This window comes from Nansenia antarctica (genome assembly GCF_963989245.1).
Source record: "Nansenia antarctica genome assembly, chromosome: 17".
Lineage (NCBI taxonomy): Eukaryota > Metazoa > Chordata > Actinopteri > Argentiniformes > Microstomatidae > Nansenia > Nansenia antarctica.
This window is the reverse complement of record NC_137687.1, coordinates 15,651,575-15,673,806: the sequence shown is the minus strand read 5'-3', so window position 1 is coordinate 15,673,806 and position 22,232 is coordinate 15,651,575. Positions and strand designations below refer to the sequence as shown.

Genomic DNA, 22,232 nt, shown 5'->3' with positions numbered 1-22,232 from the left:
ACTTAAAAATGAAAGAAATAAAGAAAATGCGGGGGGGGGGGTTAAATCTTGTCTATCAACCCAGTATCTTTCAAATACTGTATTACCTGTTTGTCCATTTTAATTGCACTTCCTAATAAAAATCAAAACGTCTTCTTCTTCTTTTGGTTTTAACGGCAGCTTGCTTCCTTGATGTTGCATTACTGCCATCTTGTGGAGGTGGCTAACTTTCACTTCTAGTGCGAAAAGTAAAAGGGGAGGAGCCGACTTTGAAAGGGGAGGAGCCGACTTTGAAAGGGGAGGAGCCGACTTTAGCTGTTTCATTGTGGTTCTGGAACACAAAGATGGCGACGCTCAGAGAAGTGAAGAAAATGTACTCGATCTGCTTTCACGCGATCCGTCAAACGACAGGGTTGAAAGCATCACGTCTTCTCCAGCAGAGATCGTTCAGAGTCAATGTGAGTTGATATATTGTTCACCTTTTGTATTTGAAAAATGATGCTTGCTTGACATCTATGCCATCGCTTCCTTGTATTGGGGTCTGATTAATCCGTGGGGAGAAATATTCAATACAGCGGTTAATGTTATATACTAGCATTGTATTGGGTGTTATAATTAATGATCTATATATGGTTATGTTAATAATGCTTCTCTCGGCAAGCTAGATGCATCCACTGTAGAATATATTTAAGTTTCTTTCCATGGAACTGGAATGTCAGAAATTAAACCCACCCCAATCCGAAATTATGTCCCTTTATGAATCCCTTTAGTGGGTTTGCATAGCTACAATGTAAATGAAAACCAATCCCAATGCGCTGACAGCTTGTAAACTATGCTTGTTTTTTTAATGAATTAAACCCTAACCCTAAATTGTAACTAGCTAGCTTAATATTCCTGATATTCTTGCATCCTGATTGGTCGGTTGTGGGGGGTGTGTATACACAGCTGTTGATTGGCTCCTATCGCTAAGCCCCGCCCCCTTTGAAAACTCAGAAACAAACCATGCTTCACTGACAGTGACTGAATGACATTCAATGACTTACAATGGGCGAATTACTGATTTCTGATTTACCACAGCAAGTAATAGACTTTTTTTTTTTTTTTAAAGATGACAAGAATATTTAGTCTAGAAGCTTTTCACCATCAGATATTAGCGAGTTGTTTGTCAGAGTTTTCTGCCTGTAGTGACTTTTGCTGTGATATGATTGGACAATTTCTATTTTGGGGCGTGGCTTAGCGATAGGTCCCGTCTTGCTTTCAAAAGGTATGGTTTGTTATAAACCTTAAAACACACAACAAGCACTCTAGACCTGACCTCTAAAGCTCCAGTTGAAGGGACAGTAGCTTATAAGGTCTGGAACAGTGTCATTGTAATTTCCAATGACTTCTTGGTGTTAGGTTATACTGTAGAGCTACCATAATAATAATAACCAGTAATGTTTTGCTACCTGTCTCTCAGGCAGTCCGCCGGCAGCAGCCTTTTGACTCGTCTGCAGAGAAGCCTCAGTTCCCTGGCGCCTCGGCAGAGTTTGTGGACCACCTGGAGTTCATCCAGCCCAACGTCATCTCTGGGATCCCCGTGTACAGGGTGATGGACAGGCAGGGCCAGATCATCAACCCCTCAGAAGACCCTCAGGTGCAGTGGGCACCGCCCTCCCCTGCTGTCCTAGGACCCCTGTAATGTCTGCCCTCATGCCAACACGCTGTATCAAGGCTTTACAGAGGCTGTGTCTTTTTTGATTCGATAACGACTTGTTTGCATTTTTCTTATGCATCGTTTCATTCCAGCTCTCCAAGGAAACCGTGTTGAACTTCTATCAGAAGATGACGTTGCTCAACACGATGGACCGCATCCTGTATGAGTCTCAGAGGCAGGTAAGGGCTTACGTTGATGTCAGGTTTGAAGACAGCGTTCTATAACAGACGAGAGCGATATACGAGAGCTAATGAGATCTGCCCCTGCAGGGTCGAATCTCCTTCTACATGACCAACTATGGAGAAGAAGGGACGCACATCGGCAGTGCCGCAGCGCTGGACCCTAACGACCTGGTCTTCGGCCAGTACAGAGAGGCTGGTGAGGACTAAAGGAGCTTTGCTGAGAGGATACATTCTACGTCTGTACAAAGGACCTATCGCTAAGCCACGCCCCCTTTAAAAACTCGGACAAACAAACAACGCTTCACTGACAGTGACTGACCGACCGTGACCGAATGACATTCAATGACTTACAATGGAGGGAGTTGGCGAATTTCTGATTTCTGATTTACCACAGCAAGTAATAGACATGTTTTTTTAAAGATTACAAGAATATTTCGTCTAGAAGCTTTTCACCATCAGATATTAGCGAGTTGTTTGTCCGAGTTTTCTGCCTGTCGTGACTTTTGCTGTGACGATTTCTATTTTGGGCCGTGGTTTAGCGATAGGTCCATTTGAAAATGCTCCTTAAGTGTTTCGCCAACGAGTGTCTTGCATTTGTTTTAACTGGGTTTATTAAGTACTAACAAACACTTTTTGGGCTATGCCATAGGAGTGCTTATGTATCGCGGGTTCCCCCTGGACATGTTCATGGCGCAGTGCTACGCCAACGTGGATGACCTGGGGAAGGGCAGGCAGATGCCGGTCCACTACGGCAGCAAAGACCTCAACTTCGTCACCATCTCCTCTCCCCTGGCCACACAGATCCCCCAGGGTGAGAATCACCCTCATGTATGTGTCTCATTCATGTCCCCGGCCCATTCCACTGTGCTTACTCCTGTATACAGGGGCGGCTGTGTCTCAGGAGGTAGAGCTGCCGTCTAATGATCGCAAGGTTGGCAGATCGGCGGTTCGAGCCCCGGCTGGCCACGTGTCGAGGTGTCCGTTGGGCAAGACACAGAACCCCAAATTGCTCCCAGTGAGCGGGCCGGCGCCTTGCATGGTCGCTTGCCGCCATTGGTGTGTGAATGGGTGAACGAGAGGCCGTTGTAAAGCGCTTTGGATAAAGGCGCTATAGAAGTGCAGTCCATCCATTTACTTTCTCCCGTGTGTCTGTGTTAGCGGCCGGGGCGGCGTACGCAGCGAAGAGGGAGAACTTAAACCGCGCTGTGATCTGCTACTTCGGAGAGGGAGCGGCTAGCGAAGGCGACGCCCACGCCGGGTTCAACTTCTCCGCCACCCTAGAATGCCCGCTCATATTCTTCTGTCGCAACAACGGCTATGCCATCTCCACCCCCACCAACGAGCAGTACAGAGGGGATGGCATAGGTAAGAGGCCACTCTCTTTGTCCTTCCCTTCCTTTCAAATTGTCTGTTTCAGTGTGTGTGTGTGTGTGTGTGTGTGTTAAGAAATACACTTCCTCATTCCTCAGCTGCACGCGGTCCAGGCTATGGCATGATGTCTATCCGTGTAGACGGCAACGATGTGTTTGCTGTGTACAACGCTACCAAGGAAGCTCGGCGCAGAGCCGTGGCTGAGAACCAGCCCTTCCTCATTGAGGCTATGACCTACAGGTATGCTAATTATTCCGCCGGAGACTGAAGACCCATCTCTTCAGGTTACACCATAACTGCTCCTCCTGAGACATCTACTACCCCCCAGCACTATGTCTCCTGAGACACCTGCTTTTCCCCTATACTTGTACTGTCTCTTCATTGTCCCCCTTATACTGTCTCCAGCAAAAAACAAACAACTGCCAGTGGCCCCTGGCCTGAGCTAGATTTTTTCCTTGTAAGAAAGGTGTATAGTGGGTTGCAAAAATGTGGGCACCGCTAGTCAAAATGCTTTTTACAATTAACATCCAAGTGAAAAGAAGCAAGCCTAACCTCGAAATGGTACCAAGTTAAACATTTCATCAAATTTTTAAAGCAAGATTCATTTTTTTTAAAACAAGGAAAAAGGCATTGTGCAAAAGTTTGGGAACCCTGTCAGCAAGTACTTTGTAACTCCTCCCCGGGCAACTATAACAGCTTGCAAACGCTTCCTGTAGCCAGCTAAGAGTCTTTCAATTCTTAAATGTTTCCCCATTCTTCCTGGCAGAACACCTCTAGCTCAGAAATATTCATAAAATACACGGCATGTTTGAGATCTCTCCACAGATTTTCAATAATATTCAAGTCTTCTCCTTGATGGTGGAAGTGAACTATCTTGATCCCTGGACAACTGTTTAGAGGAGCCCATGGTTTTTAACACCAGACACAACAGCCACCGCAGTCGGATACTTTAGAAGGCATGGAGTTACTTCAGAATATATAGTTCAACCCTGGAGTTATATTCACCTGACTCATTGAAGCTCTAACGAGTAAATCACCTTGGTCTGGGCCTTAGTAATCATCTCCTCAAAAGATAACAATGAATATTCCAAAAGGGTTCCCAAACTTTTGCACAGGGCCCTTTTCCTTTTTTATCAGAAAAATAAAAACAAACCTTGCTTTCAAATGTGCAGAAAGGTTTTCATGCTTAACTTTGTAGCATTTAGTGTTCAGGTTCGCTTTCAATCACTTGGAGATGAACTGTAACAGACATTTAAACCAGGGGTGCCCAAATGTTTACACCCCACTGTAGCATGACTTGACCCTCTTGACCTTCTCACATCATCATCCTCCTCCTCTCCTCAGGATCGGTCACCACAGCACCAGTGACGACAGCTCCGCCTACCGCTCCGTAGATGAGGTGAACTACTGGGACAAGCAGGACCACCCCATCTCACGCCTCCGCCACTACATGAACGCTCATAGCTGGTGGAGCGAGGAGGACGAGAGGACCTGGAGGAAGGAGTCACGCAAGATGGTCATGGAGGCCTTTGAGAAGGCCGAGAAGCGTCTGAAGCCTCATCCTGACCTGATGTTCTCTGACGTGTATGAAGAGATGACCCCCGGCCTGATCAAACAGAAGGAGGACATGTGGAGACACGTGCAGCAGTACAAGGAACATTATCCACTTGACCTCTATGCTAAGTAGCCACTCCACTGTTACACTGGAACAGGGCAAGGTGCAAACGACAGACATGGAAGGAACGCGGGATGCTGAGAGTTGGGGTGGGTCGCAAACAGCTCACAATGCATTCTACTGTATTCAGGAAATTCTAGTGGAAATAATCACATTCTGCACAATAGGATGCGTGAGGGAGGTAGTCATTGTTTTCATTCTGCCACTAGAGCGTCTCTGGCTTTTGTGCCTTGAATTTGAGTATCTGACTAAAAATGTCCTCAAATATATTTTTGTATACTTCTCATCAGCTTCCTTGCTACTAGGATCTTGTAGAGGGGAGAAGAGAAAGAGAGCTGTTTTGCTTCTAGAAGCGCAGTGAAAGAGTCACGTTGAAACTGTGTTGTGCCGTGAGTAGAAACGATAATCCTGCAATAAAGATCAAGGAACTCCTTTCTTTCTAAAAGCCTTTACCTAAATTTCGTTGTTTGGTACCTGTACTGTAGCAATGACAAATAAAGACCATTCATTCATTTAGGTTGGTTACCTTCCCTCTCACTAGGATATCTGAGGTTTAATAAAGTAATAATATTTTGGGACCATACGTCATCTTAATGAAGCATTAACTAACGTCGAACACCTATCCAAGCATTGTGAGATCTGATGAGCCCTACTGCAGTGTCCTCTCTCAGAACACAGGCAGCTGCTGCAGCCTCTACTGCTAGTCTGTAGACGCTAGTCCTTGTGTGATCACCTGTAATACTAATCAGTTATTTCCACTTTGTCATGCTCAACATTGTTGTATAGAATAATACAAATAAAAAACTAACTGAATAATCTTCATTTGCACCACTGGCAGTTATGAATATATACAATATCCCTCTGTGTGGTTTCAAATAGCGCTGTCTGTTCAGCTCTCATAACGTTGGTTTGTCATGAGGCAGGTCAACACGTCCCACTCAACTCCTTTATTCTCCTCCCTTTTCAGAAGAGGTCATATACCGGTATACACTTGTGCTGTTTTGTCCTTTTGATTACAACTGTTTCTATCCATTGTTTGTTACCCCAGTGTGTGGCAGAGGTGTTGTGTGATTTTTCTTTTTGATGTTAGAAGAGGGTTTGTCCTTTTAAGGTTAAACTCACAACCAACATGTGGGTGTAAAGGTTACTTGTCATGTTATTACTGAATTAACACTAGGACACTTTTTGAATTAATACTAACACTTTTTGAGAAAACAAAACAGGTTTTGTGAGACTTGGTGTCAATAAAAGTTATATGCAGACAACATTTGTTTGACAGTATATACTATATGTAGAGCCTGACAGATGTATCTGAGCATCTATTGACTCATATTCCTAGTGATAATGCATCTCTATTGACTCATATTCCTAGTGATAATACTGCAAGCACACTTAATATGTAGTTAGATAAAGTGATATTTTGGGTGCAATAAACCTTTAAAACAAAGTACTTAGACAGAAAGTAGTATTTGGGTGGAATAAGCCTTTACAATGTAGGGTACAATAAGGTCATCCAATTTGTTAGGTGGCGCTGTCGCAATGAACTAGTGACCTAGAATCGCTGGTCTATAACCCTAACCCTGGTCTATACCCCTAACCCTGGTCTATAACCCTAACCCTGGTCTATAACCCTAACCCTGGTCTATACCCCTAACCCTGGTCTATAACCCTAACCCTGGTCTATAACCCCAACCCTGCTCTATAACCCTAACCCTGGTCAATAACCCTAACCCTGGTCTATAACACTAACCCTGGTCTATAACACTAACCCTGGTCTATAACCCTAACCCTGCTCTATAACCCTAACCCTGCTCTATAACCCTAACCCTGGTCTATAACCCTAACCCTGGTCTATAACACTAACCCTGGTCTATAACCCTAACCCTGGTCTATAACCCTGGTCTATACCCCTAACCCTGGTCTATACCCCTAACCCTGGTCTATAACCCTGGTCTATACCCCTGGTCTATTGATTGATTGATTGAAAACTTTATTAGAAGATTTGCAGAAGTAGGTACATGAAAGTACATATTACATACAAGGTCAACTAACAGGATAAAAACCCAAGAAAGCCACTGGCTTATTTCAATTGGGGTCCTTGATTCTCAATTCATCGTTAACACTAACACTAACCCTTGTCTATACCCCTAACCCTGGTCTATAACCCTGGTCTATACCCCTAACCCTGGTCTATAACCCTGGTCTATACCCTAACCCTGGTCTATAACCCTAACCCTGGTCTATAACCCTAACCCTGGTCTATAACCCTAACCCTGGTCTATCACCCTAACCCTGGTCTATAACCCTAACCCTGGTCTATAACCTTAACCCTGGTCTATAACCCTGGTCTATACCCTAACCCTGGTCTATAATCCTAACCCTGGTCTGACACCACTGTGTTGCGGCTCTGCAGGGACATCATATTGATTGGAACAGATAGTTCACGGCACGACTGTTCCCTCCCTTTCTTTCATTATTAAGTTTTCCCTGTCAAACACAGTCCGGTAGGTGGCGGTAGTGCGCCTCAAGTTGGTCGCAAACCGCCATTCAAACTGAAAAGAAGACGAAGAAGAAGTTCACGGCAGCCCACGTGACAGAGGTGTTCCTAGTAACTTTCGGAGCCTAACCCAACAACCCTAAACCCTATGTGGTTGTTTTGTTGGAACTCGCCTGGACGGAGATAAACCAAACAGAAATGGACACCTCTGGGAAGGAGAAGGAGGCCTCGGCTCTGATGGCGGACGCCGAGAAGAAAGTGAAATCATCTCAGTCGTTCTTCGGGGCGATGTTTGGGTGAGCATTGGTTAGCAGGGCAGGGTGTGTTAGCTCAAACTAGGAGCTACAACTTCTCAAGCGGAAGAGCCCAACAACTTCAGCTGTTAAAGTAGCTGTAGCAAGTTATACCCCAAGTAGCTGTCGTTTCAGAGGATTGGCTCCGATCTAATCCCAGTTTACAATAGTTAAAGTTCGTATAGATTGCGCACAAACTGTGTGGAATTGCATGAGTCAGTGCATTTTCATGTCTAAAGCCAAGGGTCTGCATGCAGACAGACAGCTACCGTGTATGATCAAGTTAGATCAAGTTAGGACGTTTTGGCAATAACATCAAAAGATGATTGGGTTTTGGTTGAATACAGCTTATTGTGTATTGCATAGATCACACTTGACTTTATACGGGATATAACTGTGTATTTATCCATTATCAACACACACTTTTGTAATTCAGCCATCAGCTGATTTCGACATGATGACGTAGTGAACACTGTTGCCCCACGTGATCCTCTGCCATCAACATGTTGTTACATAGTCATGACGCCATCAACATGTTGTTACATAGTCATTACATTAGGTAATAACAAAGCAACAGTTACTACATAGAATAGTGTAGTGCCACTAACCTGAATGTAAAAGTGTGACCTAGTGTTTGTTTATTTGACTGCCATTACCAGTAAGATGCCATGTCGTTGCTTGACCATAATATACTGTTTAGTTAATGATGTAGTCCTGTTCAGGGGAGGAACATAAACAATCAAACTGAACTTGTGAAACGTTTTATTTAGTTCTGAGATCACAAATCTTAGCAACATGACCTGAGTAATATATCTTCAACCAATGAATTTGCTTGCATAGACCCTATGGTCACTACAGTATGTCTCTCTCTCTGTTCACGCAGAGGCTCCTCAAAGCTGGAAGAGGCCTGTGACATGTACGCCAGGGCCGCCAATATGTACAAGATGGCCAAGAACTGGTGTGGTAATGTGGCTTTCTGTGTGTGGTCAAGCCTCTGTGTGTTTGTTGTGTGTGGTCAAGCCTCTGTTAGGGCTTTCACACCGTCAAAGAACCGTGCCGGTTCGCGTTTGGGAACCTCCGAACGTTGGCGCTGTCTGGCGAACGAGCCCGCGTTCATACATGAACAGCGCCAACGTTCGGAGGTTCCCAAACGCGAACGCGAACCGGCACGGTTCTTTTCCGGTGTGAAAGCCCTATGTGTGTTTGTTGTGTGTGGTCACGCCTCTGTGTGTTTGTTGTGGTAATCTGATCTGTCACATGTCTGTTCCTGTTTCAGCCGCGGGGAACGCCTTCTCCCAGGCCGCACACCTCCACCTGCAGATGCAGAGTAAACATGACGCGGCCACAAACTTCATAGATGCTGGAAATGCCTTCAAAAAAGCTGATCCACAAGGTATGTTTCATCATATCTACCATCATATATGACACCATATCTACCATCATATATGACACCATATCTACCATCACACTACCATCATATATAACACCCTATCTACAATCATATATACCATCATATCTACCATCATATATAACACCATATCTACCATCATATATGACACCATATCTACCATCATATCTACCATCATATATAACACCCTATCTACCATCATATATACCATCATATCTACCATCATATATAACACCATATCTACCATCATATATAACACCATATCTACCATCATATATAACACCATATCTACCATCATATATACCATCATATCTACCATCATATATAACACCATATCTACCATCATATATAGCACCATATCTACCATCATATATAACACCATATCTACCATCATATATAACACCATATCTACCATCATATATAACACCATATCTACCATCATATATAACACCATATCTACCATCATATATAACACCATATCTACCATCATATATAACACCCTATCTACCATCATATATAACACCATATCTACCATCATATATAACACCATATCTACCATCATATATAACACCCTATCTACCATCATATATAACACCATATCTACCATCATATATAACACCATATCTACCATCATATATAACACCATATCTACCATCATATATAACAGTTCAGATGGACTTGTTTTACCCTCCTGACTCGAGCATGTTGTTGATGTGTGAGAGCTAGCCAGAGGTCCTGGAGCCAAACACAAGGGAGGAGAGAGAGAGGCTCCAGGTTATTATTATTGGAATTTGACAACCCTCCTCCTCATTGTAAAACATTTTTTTCACTTTTTTTTTCACTTATGGCGTGACTGAGAGTTTGTGCTGAAGAATATCTGACCTCCAGGGTTGAACGATCTGTCATAGAAAGTTGCAGTAAAAAGAGAAGGTTTCTGCCTTCATGGGTCAAAGTCAAAGTCTTTTTAAACTGTGTTGTCAGGAGCGAGGCAACTCTGCCACTATGAGACTCATGGCTGCGCGACCCAAAAAAAAAAAAAATGTAATATTATCATTAATCGGTTGTAGATTCTTCCATTGATCATGTTATTCAATGGTAGTAGTTATTGCCAAATTATCTTAATTCAGTTTTATTGAACATTTTATGGAATTCTCAATGATTGCAAATGCGTCTTAAATCCCCTAACTGTAGTATTACACTTGATCTTATGTTTATTGGATTGTTATTAAAAAAGACATTTGAGAGAGAAATTAATGAAAGGGCAGAAATGAGGCTCCTTCTTATGAGGTTAAAATGAGGGTTTACAAGCGTTTCCACACCTCAGATGTTCAGGCTGTCTATATACTGAAGAGTTACAGTGTTTCCTCCAGGAATTTTTACATTGGTGGCGGGTAGCCCTGACCGCGCGCGCAGCGCGGGCATTTTTTTCCCCGCGTGCACGCGCATGAAACGCGCACGCACGCTCAAAACAACGACGTAATTTCAGCCAAAACTAGAGGATGGCCCAAATTTTTTTTATGAAAATACAGAATATAAACTTGTGACTGACAGTCACATACACACACAAAGATCATCAGCTATAATATAATACGAATTACAATAATTACAGAAGTAAAATCACAGTCAGATGGAGCATTCGGTAAACAGCTGAGTATCAGCTGAGTTAAAGAAAACAAACTCTTACCTTTGATGACACCCACATCAGCCCTGTTTTCCCGTACTTCTCCCGTGTGTCTCTTATTGTCTGTGTCTGCATGTTTTTCCAGCATGTAATTCCGTTGTCAATAAAAAAATCGTCTCCCCTTCTTTTCCCCTTGACAATACTGTGTCGTTGCTAAAGTGACGGCACATAAGAATCGTTTTTTGACTTGCTAATGTCTGCTGATACACCACCACAGCTAGCCGATGCTGATGGCTCTCCCGCTGTAGCTTATTTGTGCACCTAGCTAGCTAGATCAGCTTTTTGTATCTTTTAGATGCTAGGCTGATCCGGAGGCTGGATGCTGAACGTAGCACTTGAAACTGGCGCCGCTCTCTGGGCGGTATTCCATCAACATCGCTAAAAGAAAATCCAGGTTAAGTCTCGCGAGAGTTCCTAAAAATATCCAGGCATATTCTGACAAGTCTCGCGAGAGTTATCCAAAATAAGCCAGGATTTTCCTTTAGCGACGTTGATGGAATACCCCCCTGGACTGCAGCTGCTCCCGCGTTAGCATTAGCATCCATCTTTTCTTCTCCCTTCTCACCGTCACAAGCTCAAATTACACTTGTCGGCCGATCTAACTCTTAACACTCACTTACAGGACTTCTGACACCATGTTGTGTTATTCTATTAAACATACACGTGAGTCCTTCTGTATTTCAATGTAGTGTCTTTATTTTAACTCGCTCTGTAAGCTCTACAATACCGGTCTCTTGTTGTCTCGTCGTAACCTGCCCACCTGACCTGATGTCACTACGGTGGCCTGTACACAGAATACCACAGTTCACATTTAGACCAATCAGGAGCCCTTGTGTCACGTCGTCAACTGAATGTTTAATGTCATTAATCTGATTTTGGATCAGCGGTTAGAGAGAGATGGGCGTGGATTTAGGTGCACTTTTAGTCAACATCCATTATAGCACTGATCTAGGATCAGATATATTAAAAAAAAAAAAAAAATTGAGCACTTTTTTGTGGACTGAATCAATTTGTGGCGGAGGAAATTCATTCGTGGCGGCCCGCCACCAATAAATGCATATAGAGGAAACACTGAGTTATATATACTATATATTGAAGAGTTATATATACTATATACTGAAGAGTTTTCACAGTGCCCTGCATAAGCAATGGGTCAGTAAAGCATTTTGTCTTCTTTTGCCACTATACTTAATAACTGTTTGATTTAAATCAAAAAGTAATGGGACTCAGCTCTCAGAAATGATGAAACAAAACACACGATTAACCAGAAGCCTTTGTCAAGTCAGCAGTGACTGCTGACTTGACAAAGGCTTCTGGTTAATCGTGTGTTTTGTTTCATCATTTCTGAGAGCTGAGTCCCATTACTTTTTGATTAAGAGAGCTGTCATAAGAGAGCTGTCATAAGAGATATGTCATAAGAGAGCTGCAATAAGAGATATGTCATAAGAGAGCTGTCATAAGAGACCTGTCATAAGAGAGCTGTCATAAGAGAGCTGTCATAAGAGATATGTCATAAGAGAGCTGTCATAAGAGATATGTCATAAGAGAGCTGCAATAAGAGATATGTCATAAGAGAGCTGTCATAAGAGAGCTGTCATAAGAGAGCTGTCATAAGAGAGATGTCATAAGAGAGCTGCAATAAGAGATATGTCATAAGAGAGCTGTCATAAGAGAGCTGTCATAAGAGAGCTGTCATAAGAGAGCTGTCATAAGAGAGCTGTCATAAGAGATATGTCATAAGAGAGCTGCAATAAGAGAGATGTCATAAGAGAGCTGCCATAAGAGATATGTCATACGAGAGCTGTCATAAGAGAGATGTCATAAGAGAAATGTCATAAGAGAGCTGTCATAAGAGAGATGCCATAAGAGAGATGTCATAAGAGAGATGTCATAAGAGATATGTCATAAGAGAGCTGCAATAAGAGAGATGTCATAAGAGAGCTGCCATAAGAGATATGTCATAAGAGAGCTGTCATAAGAGAGATGTCATAAGAGAGGTGTCATAAGAGAGCTGTCATAAGAGAGATGTCATAAGAGAGATGTCATAAGAGAGCTGTCATAAGAGAGCTGCAATAAGAGAGATGTCATAAGAGAGCTGTCATAAGAGAGATGTCATAAGAGAGATGCAATAAGAGAGATGTCATAAGAGAGCTGTCATAAGAGAGCTGTCATAAGAGAGCTGTCATAAGAGAGCTGTCATAAGAGAGATGTCATAAGAGAGATGCAATAAGAGAGATGTCATCAGAGAGATGTCATAAGAGAGATGTCATAAGAGAGCTGTCACAAGAGAGCTGCAATAAGAGAGATGTCATAAGAGAGATGTCATAAGAGAGATGTCATAAGAGAGATGTCATAAGAGAGCTGTCATAAGAGAGATGTCATAAGAGAGCTGTCATAAGAGAGATGTCATAAGAGAGATGTCATAAGAGAGATGTCATAAGAGAGCTGCCATAAGAGAGCTGTCATAAGAGAGCTGTCATAAGAGAGCTGTCATAAGAGAGATGTCATAAGAGAGATGTCATAAGAGAGATGTCATAAGAGAGATGTCATAAGAGAGATGTCATAAGAGAGATGTCATAAGAGAACTGTCATAAGAGAGATGTCATAAGAGAGCTGCAATAAGAGAGTTGTCATAAGAGAGGTGTCATAAGAGAGATGTCATAAGAGAGCTGTCATAAGAGAGATGTCATAAGAGAGATGTCATAAGAGAGATGTCATAAGAGAGCTGTCATAAGAGAGATGTCATAAGAGAGATGTCATAAGAGAGGTGTCATAAGAGAGGTGTCATAAGAGAGATGTCATAAGAGAGTTGTCATAAGAGAGGTGTCATAAGAGAGCTGTCATAAGAGAACTGTCATAAGAGAGCTGTCATAAGAGAGATGTCATAAGAGAGATGTCATAAGAGAGATGTCATAAGAGAGGTGTCATAAGAGAGATGTCATAAGAGAGATGTCATAAGAGAGCTGTCATAAGAGAGCTGTCATAAGAGAGCTGTCATAAGAGAGATGTCATAAGAGAGATGTCATAAGAGAGGTGTCATAAGAGAGCTGTCATAAGAGAACTGTCATAAGAGAGCTGTCATAAGAGAGATGTCATAAGAGAGATGTCATAAGAGAGATGTCATAAGAGAGATGTCATAAGAGAGATGTCATAAGAGAGGTGTCATAAGAGAGATGTCATAAGAGAGATGTCATAAGAGAGATGTCATAAGAGAACTGTCATAAGAGAGATGTCATAAGAGAGCTGTCATAAGAGAGATGTCATAAGAGAGCTGTCATAAGAGAGATGTCATAAGAGAGATGTCATAAGAGAGATGCAATAAGAGAGATGTCATAAGAGAGATGTCATAAGAGAGCTGTCATAAGAGAGATGTCATAAGAGAGTTGTCATAAGAGAGTTGTCATAAGAGAGCTGTCATAAGAGAGATGTCAATGTCAAGGCTTTGCATTTGCATTTGCCTTTAGATTCTGTTATTGATGTCTGTCAAAATGAGGACCAAAGAGGTGGCAATGGAGGTCAAGGAAGCCATTATTAGACAAAAATATCTTTAAAAATGCCAAAACCGTAGGCATGCCAATATAAGCAGTTTGGAACATCATTCAAACGGAAAAAAGCAACGGTGAACTCAGCGATCACAGAGAGGCTAGTAGGGTTGGGGTCAGAGCCTGGTAGGCCAGGAAGACTTCTGTAGTGGATGACCAGAGAGATCTAACCATGATGAAGAAAACCCCAAAACACCTGTCTCACAGCTCAGGAACACTCCAGGGGTTCGGTGTGAACGTGTCAGAGACCAACCGACCAATATGTCACTGGCTGAACTACAGAGCTTCACTGCAAGGTGCAAACCACTAGTGATCCTCTAAAAGGATGCTGTAGATGTCTGGAAAAAGGTCTTGTGGACAGATACAACACATATTATCCTGTACCAGAGTGATTGCAAGAGGAACGTTTGGAGGAAAAAGGATGTGCCCCAGAATTACAGCATGCCACTTCACCTGTGAAACATGCTGGGGGGTCTTATGGTTTGGGCATGTGTACCTGCCGCCACTAGAACTGACTAACGTCTTTGATTGATGAAACTGAAGCTGACGGCAGCAGCAGAATGCTGAAGCGTACAGAAACATCTTGTCTGCTCAAGTAGAAGAAAATGCCTCAAATTCATTGCATGGTATATCATGGTATATCATACAATAAGTAAATTACCCAAAACATGACATAGCAACTAGTGAGTGTTTCAGGGCCAACAAATAGAAAGTTCTTGACTGGATTTAACTAGAACATAGAACATTGAACATGCGTTTAATCTCCTGATCGGATTTTAGGCATAAAGAACTCAAAACAAACAACAACTGGTGACGGCTGCAGCACAGGCCTGGCAGAGCGTCGGCAGAGAAGATACCCAGTGCATTCTGGGAAGGATTGTGCTGCTCACTTTTGACTGCAATGACAATTCAGAAAAGTGTCTCCTCCCCTTGCTTAATGCAAACTACTTCAATCATTTTCTCCATGAAACTAGTAAAGCAGTGAAAGTGAAAGTTGAATGTTCAGCCGTTATTTAGTATGTAAATGTTCACAGAAACATGAACATGGAAAAGAGACGCTCACATTTGCGGAACCAGACAAATCCCCTCCTCTCCCAAGCAGAACTCAGACAAGGCTGTGAAACAGGACACTCACTAGGAAAAATCATCTACAACTTATTTGCATACGATGGCTTCCGGTCTGCTTCCAGCACTGAGAAATGCTTGCTGCTTCCAGGCAGTAGGTAGCCAGTGAGGCCACACACAAGTCACAGGTTATACACATTATTATTAAGTTATAAGCAAATTCAGGCAGAAGGGCAGGGTCTTGGCAGGTGCACGCCTACTGTCGCTTACTGCCAATGCATCCCAACTAATGATTCAGAATGGTTATTTAGTGACATTCAGTTCAAAAGCTACATATTGCACATAACATATTCTCTCTTTCCCACAGAGGCCATAAGCTGCCTGAACCGGGCCATAGAGATTTACACAGACATGGTGAGATGTGAACAGAGGAAAGCACTGCACGGTTGAATGCATGAATGAAACTATGACAACAATGGCTGTACTTGGCAGTGCAGAGATTCATGGTGAACATAGTAATAAATTAACCCAGTCTTGATTACGTTGCTCTGTAACGATACATTCTACCATGTGTACCGTTCTACCATTGTACCATGTAATGTATGTTCCCCTTTCTCCTCTCTGACATATTAGGGGCGGTTCACCATCGCAGCCAAACATCACATAACCATCGCTGAAATATTTGAGACTGAACTGGTGGACATCGATAAGGTCAGAACAAACTGCAGCCATCTCACCCTCTGTTTATCCTCATACTTGACTAAGCTGTTAGTCAGCTCATACTGTCATATTGATATGCTGTATGGCCCTACAGTGAATATCATGTCAACATAATTAGTGTGAAACTATTGTTATCTCACATATACAGTTAGGTCCATATTATATATTTGGACACTGACAGAATCTTCATCATTTTGTCTCTGTACATCACCACAATGGACTTGAAATTAAACAATCAAGATGTTTAAATTTGAGGATATTTACATCCAAATCAGGTGTACAGCAGTGTAGGAATTAAAACAGTTTCTACATGTGCCCCCCTCCCCTTTTAAGGGACCAAAAATAATTGGACAATTAACAATTATAAATCTAATTGTCACTTTTAATACTTGGTTGCAAATCCTTTGCAGTCAATGACAGCCTGACGTCTGGAACCCATAAACATCATAGACATCACCAGACGCTGGGTTTGGTCCCTATGCTCTGCCAGGCCTCTACTGCAACTGTCTTCAGTTCCTGCTTGTTCTTGGGGCATTTTCCCTTCAGTTTTGTCTTCAGCAAGTGAAATGCAAAAGTCTCCCTTACCAGTAGCTTACGGCAAACGAGAATAGTCAATCCAATCCACAAATGATAAGTATTTAGTGATCGTTAAACTGTTGTTTATTATATCGAGTGGGTACTTTAAAACTTCAAGTTGGTGTTAAGAAAAAGAAAACTAGATATTGTTGACACAATAAGTTTCACTTTCACTTTTTGACCCCTTCCAGTGAGCGTGAGGTTTGCACGTTCACCAGTCGCAGACACGTTTTACATCAACATGTTCAGATCCTCACACTGTCACTCAAAATATGTATATCTAAAACCCCATTCACACATGAAGCTTTCCCATTAAATTCCATGGAATTTACCTGGTATGGGGCATGTGTGTGAACAGAATTTCACGGGAAATTGGCTCAGGCAATTTCCCTGGTCAGGACCTTGTGTGATTCCATGGAAAATGCAGGGACGGCTTAGTTGTGAACAGAAGCATGAACATTGCCTGGTCAGGCACGCAAAGGGTTACGTATGTCTGACGCAAGACATTTTCACGTGGAACCAATCACAGCGAGTAGTTTCTCACTTGGTTCTTTTGGTTTGCTCCGCTGATGTTACGGAGTTGGCTACTTAACCCACATCACATTAGCTAAAGTAGTGATACATATAATTCCACAACTGGACACTGTGGACCGGAGTGGCTGTGAAGGGCAAGCACACATCGCAATTTCCACAGACATTTTACCTGTCTAGGTACTTATTTATGAGTTAAGTTGTAAAAACAATTGTTTCATTGGATATGCACATAGCAATGCAAGGGTATACATGTATGGGTGTGTTGATTCAGATGTTGTGTTTGTGTCTGCAGGCCATCGCTCACTACGAACAGGCCGCCGACTACTACAAGGGAGAAGACTCTACCAGGTGGGTAGAGGATATAAGCCCCTCCTTCTTTAGATGGATATAAACCCCTCCTTCTTTAGATGATATAAACCCCTCCTTCTTTAGAGGATATAAACCCCTCCTTCTTTAGATGATATAAGCCCCTCCTTCTTTGGCTTTCTGCTTTTTATCTGAGCACTGAGCGATTGCATCTCTTTACCTGCCTCTCTCTCAGCTCTGCCAACAAGTGTCTTCTCAAAGTCGCCATCTACGCAGCACAGCTGGAGCAGTACCCCAAAGCCATAGAGATCTATGAACAGGTGAGGTCTATGAACAGGTGAGCTCTATGAACAGGTGAGGTCTATGAACAGGTGAGCTCTATGAACAGGTGAGCTCTATGAACAGGTGAGCTCTATGAACAGGTGAGGTCTATGAACAGGTGAGCTCTATGAACAGGTGAGGTCTATGAACAGGTGAGCTCTATGAACAGGTGAGCTCTATGAACAGGTGAGCTCTATGAACAGGTGAGCTCTATGAACAGGTGAGGTCTATGAACAGGTGAGGTCTATGAACAGGTGAGCTCTATGAACAGGTGAGATCTATGAACAGGTATGAACAGGTGAGCTCTATGAACAGGTGAGATCTATGAACAGGTATGAACAGGTGAGATCTATAAACAGATGAGGTCTATGAACAGGTGAGATCTATGAACAGGTGAGGTCTATGAACAGGTGAGGTCTATGAACAGGTGAGATCTATGAACAGGTATGAACAGGTGAGATCTATGAACAGGTGAGGTCTATGAACAGGTGAGGTCTATGAACAGGTGAGATCTATGAACAGGTGAGGTCTATGAACAGGTGAGATCTATGAACAGGTGAGGTCTATGAACAGGTGAGGTCTATGAACAGGTGAGATCTATGAACAGGTATGAACAGGTGAGGTCTATGAACAGGTGAGGTCTATGAACAGGTGAGATCTATGAACAGGTGAGGTCTATGAACAGGTGAGATCTATGAACAGGTGAGATCTATGAACAGGTATGAACAGGTGAGGTCTATGAACAGGTGAGGTCTATGAACAGGTGAGATCTATGAACAGGTGAGATCTATGAACAGGTGAGGTCTATGAACAGGTGAGGTCTATGAACAGGTGAGGTCTATGAACAGGTGAGGTCTATGAACAGGTGAGGTCTATGAACAGGTGAGGTCTATGAACAGGTGAGATCTATGAACAGGTGAGGTCTATGAACAGGTGAGGTCTATGAACAGGTGAGGTCTATGAACAGGTGAGGTCTATGAACAGGTGAGGTCTATGAACAGGTGAGGTCTATGAACAGGTGAGGTCTATGAACAGGTGAGGTCTATGAACAGGTGAGGTCTATGAACAGGTGAGATCTATGAACAGGTGAGGTCTATGAACAGGTGAGATCTATGAACAGGTGGGGTCTATGAACAGGTGAGGTCTATGAACAGGTGAGGTCTATGAACAGGTGAGGTCTATGAACAGGTGAGATCTATGAACAGGTGAGATCTATGAACAGGTATGAACAGGTGAGATCTATGAACAGATGAGGTCTATGAACAGGTGAGCTTCAGCGTTTCATCAGGAAAATTGATCATTTTGAAATATTAATTCTCTGGTTTTGTCAGCTGCTCCTGATAATTGTGATGGAGAAATTAGCAAATGTCCCTCAGCAACATCATCTGAACTAAAATCACATGTTACACAAATCTCTGCGGCTGTGTCTCAGGAGGGAGAGCCGCTGTCTAATGATCGCAAGATCGGTGGTTCGAGCCCCGGCTGGCCACATGTCGAAGTGTCCTTGAGCAAGACACTGAACCCCAAATTGCAATTGTGAGCGGGCTGGCGCCTTGCATGGTAACTTGCCGTCATTGGTGTGTGAATGTGTGTGTGAATGGGTGAATGAGAGGCCGTTGTAAAGAGCTTTGGATAAAGGCGCTATAGAAGTCAGTCCATATCTTATGGTAACAGTGTGGTGTGTGTGTCTGTCTGGTTGGAGGTTGGGACCCACGCCATGGACAGCACCTTGCTGAAGTACAGCGCTAAGGACTACTTCTTCAAGGCGGCGCTCTGCCACTTCTGTGTGGACATGCTGAATGCTAAAGTAAGTAGCGGGTATGGAGGTGTAAATACTGTACTGGTAATTAGTTACTTGGAATTATTAATTTGGCTCCTATTTCAAATTAGTACTGTCATTACCTGAGGGCACCATTCAAAGAATGTTGATCAGAAATTCTTAGTTAAGTTAAATACCTAATAATGTATTATTATTATTATTATTATTCTGCAACTGATCTCTTCTCCTCTTTGCCACCCTAGCTCGCCCTGCAAAAGTATGAAGAAATGTTTCCAGCCTTTTCAGATTCTCGAGAATGCAAACTGTTGAAGGTAAGTGAATGTGTTGTGTTTTTGCACTTTATTAATCTTGTCCTTTTGTATCTTATACTCCTCATTATAAACAATCATTTTCTCTACTTACTGTATCTTTACTTCAGAGCTTTTTTATACTTTTTTATTATTTCTTGTTTTTCATCAGAAACTTCTAGATGCTTATGAAGAACAGAACGTGGATGCTTATACAGATTCGGTGAGTGAATTATTACTTATTACTTGATTATTATTTTTTTACAAGAGAAAGTCTGGATCATTTCTCCTTAAATACCTCTGTCTCTCTGTCGCCCTTCCTGACCCGTCCAATGCTGTTTGCCCCCCATCTATTATCTGTCTAACACTCGCCCTCCCCCTCTCAGGTGAAGGAATACGACACCATTTCCAGACTGGATCAGTGGCTCACTACCATGCTGCTCCGCATCAAGAAAACCATACAGGAGGATGAGAGCGATCTCCGTTAACGACCTCACCACTCACCTCAAACCTCAACATTTCTCTACATACCTGCGTTTTGCCCTTAAATGCTCCTTTGTGCCTTTTTGCTACAAAAAAACATTGTGCCTTTGTTATATTCCCCTTACATTACTGGTCAACTCAGTGTTGATCAGCCACCAGCTCTTTTGAGGTCTTCCCACAAAGTTCTGTGATTCCCAGCCCAGCTAACCTCCCCTGATTGGCTGAAGGAGAACCTCCATCAATAGTTGAGGTCTTTTCACTTGAAGTGTACAGTCTTGAAGTCTTGAAGTGAACAGTCTTGAAGTCTTGAGAGTGGGAGAGAAGTGCCTTAAAGGTGAATCCAGCAATACCACTCTGTCTTCTACTGCCTAGGGAGTCATCAGGAATGTTGACTTGCTAGATTTGATTAGGTTCTCGGTGGTAGCCTTGAAAAAGCATTATATGTATGCTCATTATTCTAATAATAATGGTTGTTATGGTGTAACCAGACATATAGGGTGGTTATTCTAATAATGATGATGGTTGTTATGGTGTAACCAGACTTATAGGATGGTTTCATAGACGACCCTGAGGAAGCGTGTTCTGGACTAGAAAACACTTTCAATGGAGAAACTAAGGGCTTGTTTCCTAGATAAAGATTATCCCCCCAAAGACACACACACACACACACTTACACTTCAGGGAAAGGGATGATTAAGACACAGAAACGCTCCACATGAACAATGTGCCTAATTATCTTCTTTTCTTTTTTCTTTTCTCTCTAAATGGACGGTTTGGGAAAAAAAGGATCACGTTTTTCATTAAGTTGCACCAATATCTGTAATATCGCTGTGACATTGTGTTAACATTATTTTATTATACAGAACATTGCAGTGCCGGCTTCAAGATTAGGGAGGGTGAAGAGGAGGAATGAATATGGCAATAAATTAATACAACCAAAGCTAACCTTGAATCAAACAAGTTGCAGTTGGATAACCTAAGCCAGCTGGCTAGCTAGCTAGCAGTCAGGTTGTTGAACTGTTTGGGACCACTGTTGAAACAACGACTATCTGAGCTGAGCTTTGTTTTGTTTGTGAGTGTGAATCAAACAAATTTACTGTTTTTGTACAGAAGTTTTTATTTGTATTTTATTACATAAAAATTCAAGGGTGAACCAACCAACCTCCTCTTCATCAGACCATGCACTTTGGTAATTGCATAGTAATAACATTTGTTATTACACAAGTGGAAGGACATTTCTACAATGTTACTACAGTAATGATGTTACTACACAGATATTGGGGCAGCTAAATGTGACGTGTCACCAGAGAACAGATATGAGGTGTTGCAGTGTTTCCTTTCAGTTTTATGAAGTTCTCTTTTTATCTTAAAAATGCTTTTGTTTAATCTCTCTTTAATCTTGTATTCAAAAAATATGCTACCGGAAACTATTTTGTAAGCATGTATAGATTTAAACTTTTTTGTCATGGAAAGATACACAAACTTTTGATTGAATTGAGGAAGTCTGTCGTCACTACAATGAGCATGGCTCTCTTCTTCACCTGGGCTGTTTGGAGAAGTAGAATCGTCACCACAGACGATGACTGTACAGTGCTGTTCTCATCATGGTCTATTGGAAATGTAATACACACATTTCAATAAACTTAATCAGATTTCATTTTTCATGTTTTTAACCCTACATTTCCTAAACTCTCATTACCAAATGCTCAAACTGCAACCTATTTAGTATTTTCAGTATGTAAGATTAGAACGTTTTTCAGTATGCAAAAATTTTGTATATTTAAAATGCTACGATGTCATGTTATATTTGCCTTTCCAGATAGTATGATTTCACTG

At 42.3% G+C, this 22,232-nt stretch overlaps 2 protein-coding genes across 2 annotated transcripts; both read left to right on the top strand.

Moving 5' to 3' along the window:
- The first annotated feature begins 318 nt into the window (after window positions 1-318).
- On the top strand, window positions 319-6,161 carry bckdha (branched chain keto acid dehydrogenase E1 subunit alpha). The gene is made up of 8 exons (XM_080547474.1): window positions 319-437; window positions 1,439-1,615; window positions 1,768-1,854; window positions 1,945-2,053; window positions 2,507-2,668; window positions 3,016-3,222; window positions 3,327-3,468; window positions 4,573-6,161. Exons 1-8 carry the CDS (start codon window positions 324-326, stop codon window positions 4,913-4,915), a joined length of 1,341 nt encoding a protein of 446 aa, XP_080403600.1. The 5' UTR covers window positions 319-323; the 3' UTR covers window positions 4,916-6,161.
- Window positions 6,162-7,548: 1,387 nt separating this feature from the next.
- napab (N-ethylmaleimide-sensitive factor attachment protein, alpha b) lies at window positions 7,549-22,021 on the top strand. Its single transcript, XM_080547684.1, has 11 exons — window positions 7,549-7,696; window positions 8,577-8,656; window positions 8,970-9,086; window positions 15,757-15,803; window positions 16,023-16,100; window positions 17,512-17,567; window positions 17,761-17,845; window positions 19,549-19,653; window positions 19,869-19,937; window positions 20,086-20,136; window positions 20,300-22,021. The coding sequence occupies exons 1-11, from the start codon at window positions 7,599-7,601 to the stop codon at window positions 20,399-20,401; spliced, it is 888 nt and encodes a 295-aa protein (XP_080403810.1). The 5' UTR covers window positions 7,549-7,598; the 3' UTR covers window positions 20,402-22,021.
- The last annotated feature ends 211 nt before the right edge of the window (window positions 22,022-22,232 follow it).

What these genes read in the sequence shown, in the direction of transcription:
- napab (XM_080547684.1), top strand. Translation starts at nt 7,599, where the DNA reads ATGGACACCTCTGGGAAGGAGAAGGAGGCCTCGGCTCTGATGGCGGAC. An exon ending in AAGGGAGAAGACTCTACCAG is followed by an intron (nt 17,568 to 17,760) that starts GTGGGTAGAGGA and finishes CCTCTCTCTCAG; the next exon opens with CTCTGCCAACAAGTGTCTTC. An exon ending in TGGATGCTTATACAGATTCG is followed by an intron (nt 20,137 to 20,299) that starts GTGAGTGAATTA and finishes TCCCCCTCTCAG; the next exon opens with GTGAAGGAATACGACACCAT.
- bckdha (XM_080547474.1), top strand. Translation starts at nt 324, where the DNA reads ATGGCGACGCTCAGAGAAGTGAAGAAAATGTACTCGATCTGCTTTCAC. An exon ending in GGCCACACAGATCCCCCAGG is followed by an intron (nt 2,669 to 3,015) that starts GTGAGAATCACC and finishes TGTCTGTGTTAG; the next exon opens with CGGCCGGGGCGGCGTACGCA. An exon ending in ATTGAGGCTATGACCTACAG is followed by an intron (nt 3,469 to 4,572) that starts GTATGCTAATTA and finishes TCCTCTCCTCAG; the next exon opens with GATCGGTCACCACAGCACCA.